Here is a 12,679-nt window from a genome sequence, read left to right on the forward strand (position 1 = left end):
CCCAGGAATTTTTGGAGGCTTGTAAGACTGGTGATGTGGGTGTGGTTCTGGAGCTACTGGAGTGTGGGGCTGATCCCAACCAGGCAGACAAGGTGAGGGAATACTGTCTACAGTGCCAATATGTCCGTTGGTTGATGATATTGTCTCTACAGAATGGTTGGACTGCTCTTTACTGGGCCAGTAGGAATGGACATGATGAGATAGTGAGGGTCCTCTTAGCAGCCAAGGTTACAGTCAACACTCAGACCAATGTTGGTTTTGTTGTACAAATACATTTCCCACAACATGCTGTTTACATTGTTTTCCTCCTATGTACAGTCGGGAGCGACTCCTCTTTGGGCAGCCAGTTTCTATGGTCACCAGAAATGTATGGAGCTCCTAATCGATGCTGGGGCCTATGTTGATGTACCCAAAGAGGTGAGTGTAAGTAGCTATATACACATAGCCTCGATTCCAGGCCAATTAAAGTATGGCCTGGTACTTATTGCATGGTGATAGTGAGCATGTGATAGTTTATTCTCCAGAATCTGGGGGATCCCCTCTTTTCTTTCTTTCTATCTATGTACATCAGCTTAGCTCTCTATTGCGTTGTTCCAGAAGGCTTTCACACTAGTCTGATGCCAAAATAGGTTCTCATCCACCTCTATGACGGCTGTATGGTCAGGATATCTTAGCTTGGATCTGTACAGGCTATGGGAAGTGTATGGTGCCTCTTGACTGCTTCTTGCGAAGACAACCTGGCTATAGGACCATCGTAGATGTAGATGAGAGCCTCCAAACTAGTGTTCAAGCCTTCTAAGCAATAGATACAGCTTCACGGAACTCAGTATGGAGATAAAATATTACGGATCTTAGTAAAGGGACTAAATTATGGGTACTAAGGTTTTACATTCGTAGTACGATTACCCATATTCTGAAGGTACCAGGCTGTATTTTAATGCGACCTGGAATCGAGGCTACTATACACACATCTCAGAGGCCACTAGCCACAGAGCCTCCCCATGTTCTGTTGACCTGGTCCATTATTAGACACCAGAGCTAGTCATGTTTGTGTGGATAGCACTGGTAGTTGGTGTACCGAGGTACGACACGCATCTCGTGATCTCTCTTTTAATTGCATTCCAATGTAATGCACAATAACTTTGACGAAGGTTCAAGGGTAGTATAGTTTAGACCTAGAGGTAACTGTTTCCGTTACTGAACCCGTAAACGTCATCACAATGGAATATTCAATTAAAAAACAATGTCGTACCTCCTCTGCCCTGACATCAGAGGAGGTACAACTAGTGTGCCTCGATTAGGCTAATTGCCTCTGCAATACCGTTGAGCGTGGATGTAACCACGCCTCGATTATCTGCCCACGCTCAACGGTATTGCAGAGGCAATTAGCCTAATCGAGGCACGCGTGTCGTACCTCCTCTACCCTGATATTAGTGTAGATAGTCATGTGATATTGTATGAGTGATATTGTGTAATGAGTGGATCTGTACTATCTTGACTCTGTACAGGATGGAGCCACTGCGTTGTGGGTAGCTGCTCAGAATGGTCATGTGAGGGCAGTGGAATTGTTGATTGCTGCCAAAGCTAGAGTTGACATTCAAAATAAGGTGAGATTTACTAGAGTAGTGGATTGAGTAGTGGATTAGCTGGTCCAGTTGCGGGTTAGTGTAAAAGCTGGAATGCGGAATAGAACGAAAGATGGAATGACTAAAAAGAGAGCTGCTGATGGTGTTCTTAGTCTTAAATACTTGTGCTACAGAAGCCTTTTATAGACACAAAGCTAATTTTAGAAGACTATTACTATAGGAGTAAAAAAATTAGACTGAGTATAATTATAGTAGCAACATTGAACATAACAAATACACATAATTATACGTGTCTATAGACTTAGCGAAGTAATTATGTTGTGCCCAAAGTAAGGTGGAGTGTGAAGTCTATAGCTATACAGGACACTCCAAAGCTATACCTTTCTTCAATCTGCATGCCTGCAAAGTTTTGGCCCTTGGTGAAACTTTAAACGATTTGTGCGTGTTGAAGAGACACACTGACCAAGCCTTTTGCCATTGATTTCCACACACATTGGGTTGTGGATTCAGCAAATTCCACATTTATACTCTCGTTATCTCAATATCTACCACTGTGCAACAGTGTGTGTAAGTTGTTGATCCTCTTTCCAATAACAGGTGTCATGTGATGATTACAGCCAGTGTTCCGTTCCATATCTGCATTCCAGCTTTTACACTAACCCTCCAGTTGCTGTTGTACATAATTATAATTATGGTTTATGGTCTATATAACACAGGACAACCAGACAACTCTGTATGCATGTAGCCAGTAACAACAGCATCGTGATCTCTCTTTTAATTGCATTCCAATCTTTTTTACATTGGTTCAGTGTAGTGTGTTCCCAACAATAACTCTATTATTCTGTGACTAAGGCTCAAGGGTAGTATAGTTTAGACATAGATCTAACTGTTTTCGTCGCTGAACCCCAGTGAACCCTATTCAGTTAGGAGATAATTATGCTTGCTACAAATGTTGAGAGCACTGCACCTTTCATATACATCTGGACGAGTTCTAACCAGGACCTCAGCTGGAGAAACACTATAGCTAGCCATAGAGACCTTGAGCAACGTACAGAGCTAGCTAAACAGCTAGTTACAAGCGTTCTACAGGCCTATAGAGTTTGTTGTGACAAGGTCGCGGTTAAGGTTACAGTATACTAATTGCTCATCAATGATTCATAAGATATTTATTTCTCATCACAACGTTATTTTTGTAACTTGCAACGATTATCAATGGAAAGAGAACAAGGAACAATGCTAGCTACAATAATAACTCAGAGTTTATATGTCTTGTAATCCAATGAAGTGGTCTGAGGTCAGCTGGAAAAACTGAGTATTTTGTCGTCAAATTGTGTTGACTGCATAGCTTCTAGGTTGTCTTTCTGACCAGTATTCGATGCCTGAAGACTTACTGGAGGGCGACTCGAAGAGATCTTGTTCATAGAGACCTTACAGCAAAAAATATATCCTTGTTACTACTCTACAGTCGCTATATTAGCCTACAAAAACAGCTAGAAAAATGAACTTACTCTCTTGGGAAAAACTCTTTGAGTCACCTGCCCCTTTATTCGTATAATAAGAAACAGCAGAGTATACGGTAAGGAGGGGTTTCCTGATGTCTGGAATTAACGCAGAGTAACCATTGCCAGATGAGAGCCATTTTACTAGCTGAACTACATTGAACACCCACGCAGATTTGAGCGTGGGTGGAACAGTATACCGTAACCTTAACTACCAGCTAAACAAACGTCATCACAAATGAAGATTCAATTAAATAAGTGTTGTACCTCCTCTGCCCTGACATTAGTGTAGATAGTCATGTGATATTGTATGAGTGATAATAATTATTATTGTGTAATGAGTGGATCGCTGTACTATCTTGACTCTGTACAGAATGGAGACACAGCATTGGTCATGGCCAGTCTGAATGGTCACTGTGGAGTTGTTCGAATGTTGTTGGAGGCCAAGGCTGACGTTCACAACAAGAATAATGTGAGTCACGCTGCATGGTGGTCTTTGTGTACTCTGCTGATTCCATGGTTGAGTGTGTGTACTGTCACCTCTGTGTTAGTCTCGTTCCTAGGCCGCTTTTTTCGAAGGGGAAAAAGGCCTGGTGTCCATTGCTTGGGTGTTAGTGTGCATGGTAATCGTGCACTAATGTAAAACTGTTGCAAACTAGTCCGTTTACTAGGAATATGTTCCGTAATACGTACTTCCATACTGAAGCTATGGCTTATGCCCTCTATTGCGTTCGCCAAGAAAGCTGGTACACTTAGTCTGAAGTCTGAGGCCAGTAGTCTCTAGTTCTACGATGGTCGTATAGTTGTCTTCTCAAGCAGCAGTTAGAAGTACCATAGGAAGCATGCACAATGACTTGCTCTATAGCCTGTCCTTCCAAGCTCAGACATTCCGACCATACGACTGTCGTGAAGTAGACGAGAGGCTCTTCTGGCTTCAGACTAGTGTGCAAGCCTTCTTGATCAACACAATAGAAGCACAGCACGGTAGATAGGGGGAAAAGAAGGGGATTACCCATATTTTACAGCAAAACTAAGTGCATGCGCACTATCAGTATACACCAGGCCGCATTTTCCTCCCTTCCATTCCATACAAAAGAATCGGCCTGGGAACGAGGCTACCTCTGTGTATGAGTGGACTGAGTAGTGGAGAGTGTACAATTAGCTGGTCCAGTTGCTGTGATATATAATTATATGGTTTATGGTCTATAACAGGACAACCAGACAGCTCTGTTTGTAGCCAGTAGGAATGGACATGATGAGATAGTGAGGGTCCTCTTAGCAGCCAAGGCTACAGTCAACACTCAGGAGAAGGTTGGTTTTGTTGTACAAACCCATTTCCCACAACATGCTGTTTACATTGTTTTCCTCCTATGTACAGTTGGGAGTGACCCCTCTTTGGGCAGCCAGTTTCAGTGGTCACCAGAAATGTATGGAGCTCCTAATCGATGCTGGGGCCAATGTTGATGTACCCAAAGAGGTGAGTGTAAGTAGCTGTACACACATCTCAGAGGCCACTAGCCACAGAGCCTCCCCATGTTCTGTTGACCTGGTCCATTAGACACCAGAGCTAGTCATGTTTGTGTAGATTGAGAGCACTGGTAGTTGGTGTACTGAGGTACGATACGCATCTCGTGATCTCTCTTTTAACCAAAAATTTTACAATGTAATGCACAATAACTTTGACTAAGGCTCAAGGGTAGTATAGTTTAGACCTAGATCTAACTGTTTCCGTCCCTGAACCAGTAAACGTCATCACAATGGAATATTCAATTCAAAAACGATGTCGTACCTCCTCTGCCCTGACATTAGTGTAGATAGTCATGTGATATTGTATGAGTGATATTGTGTAATGAGTGGATCTGTACTATCTTGACTCTGTACAGGGTGGAGGCACTGCATTGATGGTAGCTGCTCAGAATGGTCATGTGAGGGCAGTGGAAATATTAATTGCTGCAAAAGCTAAAATTGACATTCAAGCGAAGGTGAGATTTACTATTTGTCTGTTAGTAATTATTTGGATCTGTACACAGAACGGAGCCACGGCATTGTACATGGCCAGTAAGAATGGTCATTGTGGAGTTGTTAGAATGTTGTTGGAGGCCAAGGCTGACGTTAAAATCAAAACTAATGTGAGTCACGCTGCATGATTGTATATAATTATGATACTGTATATCACCATGGCAACATTAAATCCAGTGGTTGTGTGATAAATTCCTTATTTCCCTTCATCACTAACTGCTCACATACCCACTATACAGGACGGACATACTGCCTATGATGTGGCTAGTAGCAATAGACACACTCAAGTGTGTGAACTACTACACTGACTCTGTACCTTATTAACTGTACTGTTACCATGGCAGCGCCTCTGATAGATACGTTGATTGCAAATTTATACACTACATCATTTTGTCTTATAATTAAATTTTTTTCTATATACGGTTTCTCATGTATTTCACCAAGTTACATTCTGATCATGTAAAACTTGAAAGTTAATTGGTCAATAATGAGAAATGTGCAAAATTAATAACCTGAAACTAGATTGAATTGTTTGTCTAAAGGTGCGGCCTGGAATCGAGGCTATATAATTATATAGGTGCTTGATTCTCAATCACATCTTGAGATAGGAATCCCACTTGTAGTAGATAAGAGATGACAGCATGATGATCACATGACACAGCTGTAGAGGAAATACAATCACGAATATAATTATAAGGAATTCAAAAAAAGACAATAATTACTACCGCAAATAAATCTAATAACCAGCTCAACTTCTACAGCTATAGGGTATAATATGTCTCCTCGATCACTATCATTAATACAAAAAGATCTCCAAGGTTACCATAGATACACAGCCAAACTGACTTCCCTCACTATTCAGTAGAGGGAGCATTGGACTCAAACAAAGATCTACAAACAGACAGCTAGCTTCAACATGTATTAACACACAAGCACCCTCTGTAAAGGAATGCTCCATCTCTCACCATAATGAAGAGGGTGTCTGATTGTCTGTGTCCTCAATATTAACATCTGCTCCCCTCTTCACAAGTAGTTTCACCGTGTTCAGGTTGCCACGGTCACAGGCCCAGTGAAGAAGACCCATCCCCTGTATCATGAAATGCATCTCTATAATTATACATGTGCAAGTATGTGTACAGCATTCTACAATCAGCATTAGTTTCAAACATTAAACAGGCTCAGTTAGTTCAAATTATACAGCAATTTTCTTATAATTGGAGAGTCTTTTCAGAATGTGTATATCAACTATATAACTATTTTGGCACATAATTACAGGAATGAACTATATTATAACATTATTAACCTGTCTACTCACCTCTTGGTCAGTTTGATTGACATTGGTGTCAGAGAGTAGAGATCGTAATTTCTTTTCATTCCCTCCTTACACCAGTCGAACATTGTCGTCTTGTCGTCAGTTAGTGCCCTCCTCTGTGTCTCATCCAGCCAGAGTGCTCCCCTGCATGACCAGAGTCCCCACAATGGCAGCCATTCCAGCACGCCCCTCGTTACCAGGCACCTCAACACCATACACCACCACATCCGTCAACTTTAACACAGTAGCAATACGAGTCTCAACCTCTGCCGTGGATACGTTCTCCCCCTTCCAACGAAACGTGTCCCCAGATCGATCACACAAATACACCCAACCTTCCTCGTCAATGCGCATTATGTCTCCAGTTCTGAAAAAAGCATCTCCTGCTTTGAAACAATTCCTAAGAAATTTTTTGCTGAGTTCTCTTTGTTTCGATATCCGTAGAAGGGAGAGACTGTAGTAGGTTCGCTCACACCACACTCGACACAGAAACCATTCTCATCTCTTAGGTAATCGCCAGTCTCCGGATGAAGCTTCAGGATAGTGACGTTTTGAAGGGATGGTACAAACAGTGGGAGAGCTCCAACAGATCCTGGCTTATTGTCAATGTTGATGATACCAAAGTTACCCTCAGCAGAGCCATAAAACTCGATAATGTGATCAAATCGTTTCTGGAACTCCAGCCACAGCTCTTTTCTGAGTCCTGCAGTGATGATTAGACGTACTTTGTGATGTGTGTTAGTGGGTTGAGGGGGTTGGGCCAACACGTAGCGATTCAACTCCCCAATCGTGCACACCATCTGCACAGTGGGGGAGTAAGTGGATATAAATGAAGTGATGTCACCAGTACACAGTGATACATAGCTCAAGTTGTGTAGTGAAAGCAAAGGCAAGAATAGCTGAAAGCATAACAATACGTACTGTCTATCTAAGACATTAATGTAAGTGGGTCAGCTAGCCCCAGCCAATTAGCCAACTCACAGTGCAGTTGTACTTTGCACTATCAGTCCAACAGTGTTTGGCAGAGAACTTTTTCCTAATGGCGAGAGTGGCTCCTGTGTAGATCATAGGCCCTCCACCGTGTGCGAGGCCGTGGGAATGGTAGAGGGGCAGGACAGAGTACACACAGTCACTGTCAGTCACTCCTCCGGCAATCACAAAGAAAGTAGGAGAACGAAACAATCTGTGAGAGAGAGGGACGGGATTAGTACACTCTGATACTCAAGGTGTGTGTGTGTGAGGTATCTAGTGGTGGGGTAGATAATAAGGTGCAATTCTGTACACAATAATAACAGACTGAAATGATAAAATCCACAGATATATGCAGCTAGCTAGCTAGATGGCCGTTGAAAGGTACGTGACTTAGAAGATCTGACGTCTCTCAGATCCAGACACATGAGAGTAGTGACAATGATATCTTAGCCAGCTGATGGAGGTATCTATTGTAGGGTGGGAGGGTACTCACACTTACCATGAATTGTGTTGCCTATACAGTAGGTCTTTAGATTCTCCATTCGCCATGGTGGTCCAAGACACATCATGCAAGTCCTTGAATTTACATTATTGTATTTATGTGTCTGATTTGGTAAAGATCATTAAGCCTCTGAAATACACCGCGGTTACTGAATACCAATTATTTGGGCATGTGCAGTAGGAGTATGTGTCATATGACCAATGAACACAAAGAGATACTCCCCTTTTTCTGCAAAAGTCCAAAATGGCTACAAGAAGTGACCTTGATGCTCTGGTGGTCCAGGTGGAAGGATTGGATCTAGAGGAGAACCAAGCTGGTCATGGAGCTTATGGCTGTGTCTTTAGAGTGACGGTGAATGGAAAAGACTGCATTGCTAAGAAGCTCCACTCCATCTTGCTCCAAGAGCGATCCCTTGGACAGAGGGGGAACATTGTGACCAAGTTCAGAAATGAATGTCGTATTCTGAGTGTTTTACATCACCCCAACATTGTCGGTTTCGTTGGAGTCAATTACGGCCGCGATAAGAACGACATCAGTCTAATAATGGAGAGGCTTCATTCTGACTTGGCCAATTTTGTTGAAACCCATCGAGATACGAATATCGCCACTAGAATCCATATCCTGTATAATGTATCCAAGGGCCTTCACTATCTCCACTGTCTGACCCCTCCCCTCATCCATCGTGACCTCACTGCTCCCAACATCCTGCTCACTGAGGACCTCACTGCCAAGATCGGAGACCTGGGTGTCTCCAGGTATGTTTGTTTGTTTGTTTGCAACAAAGGAGAATGTTGTTTTTTAGAGACAAAATGAGAATTACTTAATGTGAGAAAACAAAGGCAGATATGTAAAAACTAATGTTCATTTACAGGTATGTTGATCTGGAGAGATTGACTCATGTTCTGACGAATATCCCGGGAAATCCAAGCTACATGCCTCCCGAGTGTCATGTGGAGCCACCCACCTACACTACCAAGCTGGACATCTTCTCATTCGGTCATCTCATCATTCACACTGTTATCGGTGATTTCCCTAAAGTCTCTTACTTTACTCCTGAGGTTATCAAGCACGTGGATGATGGAAAGATGGAGCTCATGCGTCGAAGCACTGCTGTCCATGGTGACAAAATGGGGGAGAAACACGCTCTTTATCCTCTTGTTGTTAGCTGCCTCCATGACCGACCTCAACAGAGACCGTCAGTTGACGAAGTGATTGTCTCACTCAGAAAGCTGTGTCTACAGCACCCCAGGATGGTACGTGAGTGAGTGGGTGGAGGTATCAAATGTGCATTGTCAGCTTATATAGTGTTAGTGTGCTGGTACTTCTGTGTGGGTGGCTATAGAATCTTGAACAGTATATAACATGTACATACAATTTTCATCTTTTGGGTGTGTTTGCTGATAGTGTATTTTCTCCCAGGCATTTCTAGATGCTTGTAAGAGGGGCAATGTGGGTGTGGTTCTGGAGCTACTGGAGTGTGGGGCTGATCCCAACCAGGCAGACAAGGTGAGGGGAATACTGTCTACAGTGCCAATACGTCCGTTGGTTGATGATGTTGTCTCTACAGGATGGTGCTCTTTACTGGGCTAGTGAAAATGGATATGATGAGATAGTGAGGGTCCTCTTAGCAGCCAAGGCTACAGTCAACACTCAGATCAAGGTTGGTTTTGTTGCACAAACACATTTCCCACAACATGATGTTTACATTGTTTTCCTCCTATGTACAGTCGGGAGAAACCCCTCTTTGGACAGCCAGTTTCGATGGTCACCAGAAATGTATGGAGCTCCTAATCGATGCTGGGGCCAATGTTGATGTACCTCAAGAGGTGAGTGTAAGTAGCTGTACACATAGCCTCGATTCCAGGCCAATTAAAGTATGGCCTGGTACTTATTGCATGGTGATAGTGAGCACGTGATAGTTTATTCTCCAGAATCTGGGGGATCCCCTCTTTTCTTTCTTTCTATCTATGTACATCAGCTTAGCTCTCTATTGCGTTGTTCCAGAAGGCTTTCACACTAGTCTGAAGCCAGAAGAGGCTCTCATCCACCTCTATGACGGCTGTATAGTTAGGATATCTTAGCTTTGATCTGTACAGGCTATGGGAAGTGTATGGTGCCTCTTGACTGCTTCTTGCAAAGAAAACTTGGCTATAGGACCATCGTGGACGGTATTGCAGAGGCAATTAGCCTAATCGAGGCACGCGTGTCTCGGTTACACCCACGCTCAGTGGTATTGCAGAGGCAATTAGCCTAATCGAGGCACGCGTGTCGTACCTCCTCTGCCCTGATATTAGTGTAGATAGTCATGTGATATTGTATGAGTGATATTGTGTAATGAGTGGATCTGTACTATCTTGACTCTGTACAGGATGGGATCACAGCATTGTGGGTAGCTGCTCAGAATGGTCATGTGAGGGCAGTGGAATTATTGATTGCTGCTAAGGCTGGAGTTGACATTCAAAATAAGGTGAGATTTACTAGAGTAGTGGATTGAGTAGTGGATTAGCTGGTCCAGTTGCGGGTTAGTGTAAAGCTGGAATGCGGAATAGAACGGAATATGGAATGGCTAAAAAGAGAGCTGCTGATGGTGCTCTGTATTTTTTTAGTGTAGTATGACTTAAATACTTGTTAAAGTGCTACAGAATCCTTTTATAGACACAAAGCTAATTTTAGAAGACTATTATGTAAAAAAAGTAGACTGAGTATAATTATAGTAGCAACATTGAACATTACAAATACACATAATTATACGTGTCTATAGACTTAGCGAAGTAATTATGTTGTGCCCAAAGTAAGGTGGAGTGTGAAGTCTATAGCTATACAGGACACTCCAAAGCTATACCTTTCTTCTATCTGCATGCCTGCAAAGTTTTGGCCCTTGGTGAAACTTTAAACGATTTGTGCGTGTTGAAGGGACACACTGACCAAGCATTTTGCCATTGATTTCCACACACATTGGGTTGTGGAGTCAGCAAATTCCACATTTATACTCTCAACAATGAAACTGTTATCTCAATATCTACCACTGTGCAACAGTGTGTGTAAGTTGTTGATCCTCTTTCCAATAACAGGTGTCATGTGATGATTACAGCCAGCTACATGTTCCGTTCCATATCTGCATTCCAGCTTTTACACTAACCCTCCAGTTGCTGTTATACATAATTATAATTATGGTTTATGGTCTATATAACACAGGACAACCAGACAGCTCTGTATGCATGTAGCCAGTAACAACAGCATCGTGATCTCTCTTTTAATTGCATACCAATCTTTTTTACATTGGTTTTCAATGTAGTGTGTTCCCTACAATAACTCTATTATTCTGTGACTAAGGCTCAAGGGTAGTATAGTTTAGACATAGATCTAACTGTTTCCGTCGCTGAACCCCGGTGAACCCTATTCAGTTAGGTGATATGCTTGCTACAAATGTTGAGAGCACTGCACCTTTCATATACATCTGGACGAGTTCTAACCAGGACCTCAGCTGGAGAAACACTATAGCTAGCCATAGAGACCTTGAGCAACGTACAGAGCTAGCTAAACAGCTAGTTACAAGCGTTCTACAGGCCTATAGAGTTTGTCGTGACAAGATCGCGGTTAAGGTTACAGTATACTAATTGCTCATGAATGATTCATAAGATATTTATTTCTCATCACAATTATTTCTCATCACAACGTTATTTTTGTAACTTGCAACGATTATCAATGGAAAGAGAACATGGAACAATGCTAGCTACAATAATAACTCAGAGTTTATATGTCGTGTAATCCAATGAAGTGGTCTGAGGTCAGCTGGAAAAACTGAGTATTTTGTCGTCAAATTTTGTTGACTGCATAGCTTCTAGGTTGTCTTTCTGACCAGTATTCGATGCCTGAAGACTTACTGGAGGGCGACTCGAAGAGATCTTGTTCATAGAGACCTTACAGCAAAAAATATATCCTTGTTACTACTCTACAGTCGCTATATTAGCCTACAAAAACAGCTAGAAAAATAGCCGTAACTTTGTTGTAACTTACTCTCTTGGGAAAAACTCTTTGAGTCACCTGCCCCTTTATTCGTATAATAAGAAACAGCAGAGTATACGGTAAGGAGGGGTTTCCTGGTGTCTGGAATTAGCGCAGAGTAACCATTGCCAGATGAGAGCCATTTTACTAGCTGAACTACATTGAACACCCACGCAGATTTGAGCGTGGGTGGAACAGTATACCGTAACCTTAACTACCAGCTAAACAAACGTCATCACAAATGAAAATTCAATTAAATAAATGTCGTACCTCCTCTGCCCTGACATTATTGTAGATAGTCATGTGATATTGTATGAGTGATAATAATTATTATTGTGTAATGAGTGGATCTGTACTATCTTGACTCTGTACAGAATGGAGATGGAACCACAGCATTGTACATGGCCAGTCAGGAGGGTCACTGTGGAGTTGTTAGAATGTTGTTGGAGGCCAAGGCTGACGTTCACAACAAGACTAATGTGAGTCACGCTGCATGGTGGTCTTTGTGTACTCTGCTGATTCCATGGTTGAGTGTGTGTACTGTCACCTCTGTGTTAGTCTCGTTCCTAGGCCGCTTTTTTCGAAGTGGGAAAAGGCGTGGTGTCCATTGCTTGGGTGTTAGTGCGCATGGTAATCGTGCACTAATGTAAAACTTTTGCAAACTAGTCCGTTTACTAGGAATATGTTCCGTAATACGTACTTCCATACTGAAGCTATGGCTTATGCCCTCTATTACGTTGGCCAAGAAAGCTGGTACACTTAGTCTGAAGTCTGAGGCCAGTAG

At 42.4% G+C, this 12,679-nt stretch overlaps 4 protein-coding genes and 1 long non-coding RNA gene across 5 annotated transcripts in view; 2 read left to right on the plus strand and 3 right to left on the minus strand.

The window, feature by feature from the left end:
• The window catches only part of LOC135342575 (uncharacterized), a 242,336-nt gene that overhangs the window by 61,303 nt on the left and 168,354 nt on the right, over positions 1 to 12,679 (plus strand). Inside the window, exons 19-24 of the mRNA XM_064539323.1 lie at positions 1,509 to 1,607; positions 3,459 to 3,557; positions 4,298 to 4,396; positions 4,464 to 4,562; positions 10,259 to 10,357; positions 12,270 to 12,374. Coding sequence (XP_064395393.1) covers positions 1,509 to 1,607; positions 3,459 to 3,557; positions 4,298 to 4,396; positions 4,464 to 4,562; positions 10,259 to 10,357; positions 12,270 to 12,374 — 600 coding nt within the window. The remainder of the gene's footprint in view (positions 1 to 1,508; positions 1,608 to 3,458; positions 3,558 to 4,297; positions 4,397 to 4,463; positions 4,563 to 10,258; positions 10,358 to 12,269; positions 12,375 to 12,679) is intronic.
• Positions 1 to 12,679, plus strand: part of LOC135342679 (ankyrin repeat and protein kinase domain-containing protein 1-like) — a 63,565-nt gene that overhangs the window by 47,846 nt on the left and 3,040 nt on the right. The gene's annotated exons all lie outside the window — the stretch shown is intronic.
• LOC135342650 (procollagen galactosyltransferase 2-like) overlaps positions 1 to 12,679 on the minus strand; it is a 92,677-nt gene that overhangs the window by 39,774 nt on the left and 40,224 nt on the right. The window lies entirely within an intron of this gene.
• Positions 5,505 to 6,543, minus strand: LOC135342836 (uncharacterized). Its single transcript, XR_010396959.1, has 3 exons — positions 6,420 to 6,543; positions 6,070 to 6,191; positions 5,505 to 5,765 (listed from the first exon to the last, which is right to left on the minus strand). It is a non-coding gene; the product is annotated as an uncharacterized LOC135342836 (long non-coding RNA).
• On the minus strand, positions 6,770 to 8,001 carry LOC135342787 (long-chain fatty acid transport protein 1-like). Its single transcript, XM_064539649.1, has 3 exons — positions 7,888 to 8,001; positions 7,398 to 7,599; positions 6,770 to 7,216 (listed from the first exon to the last, which is right to left on the minus strand). Exons 2-3 carry the CDS (start codon positions 7,482 to 7,484, stop codon positions 6,770 to 6,772), a joined length of 534 nt encoding a protein of 177 aa, XP_064395719.1. The 5' UTR covers positions 7,485 to 7,599; positions 7,888 to 8,001.

Source organism: Halichondria panicea, chromosome 10 (genome assembly GCF_963675165.1).
Source record: "Halichondria panicea chromosome 10, odHalPani1.1, whole genome shotgun sequence".
NCBI lineage: Eukaryota > Metazoa > Porifera > Demospongiae > Suberitida > Halichondriidae > Halichondria > Halichondria panicea.

Bases quoted from the DNA above. Each gene is read 5' to 3' on its own strand.
- LOC135342787 (XM_064539649.1), bottom strand. From the start codon at position 7,484: ATGATCTACACAGGAGCCACTCTCGCCATTAGGAAAAAGTTCTCTGCC. The intron at 7,217-7,397 runs GTGAGTTGGCTA...CCCACTGTGCAG, and splicing joins GTGCAAAGTACAACTGCACT to ATGGTGTGCACGATTGGGGA.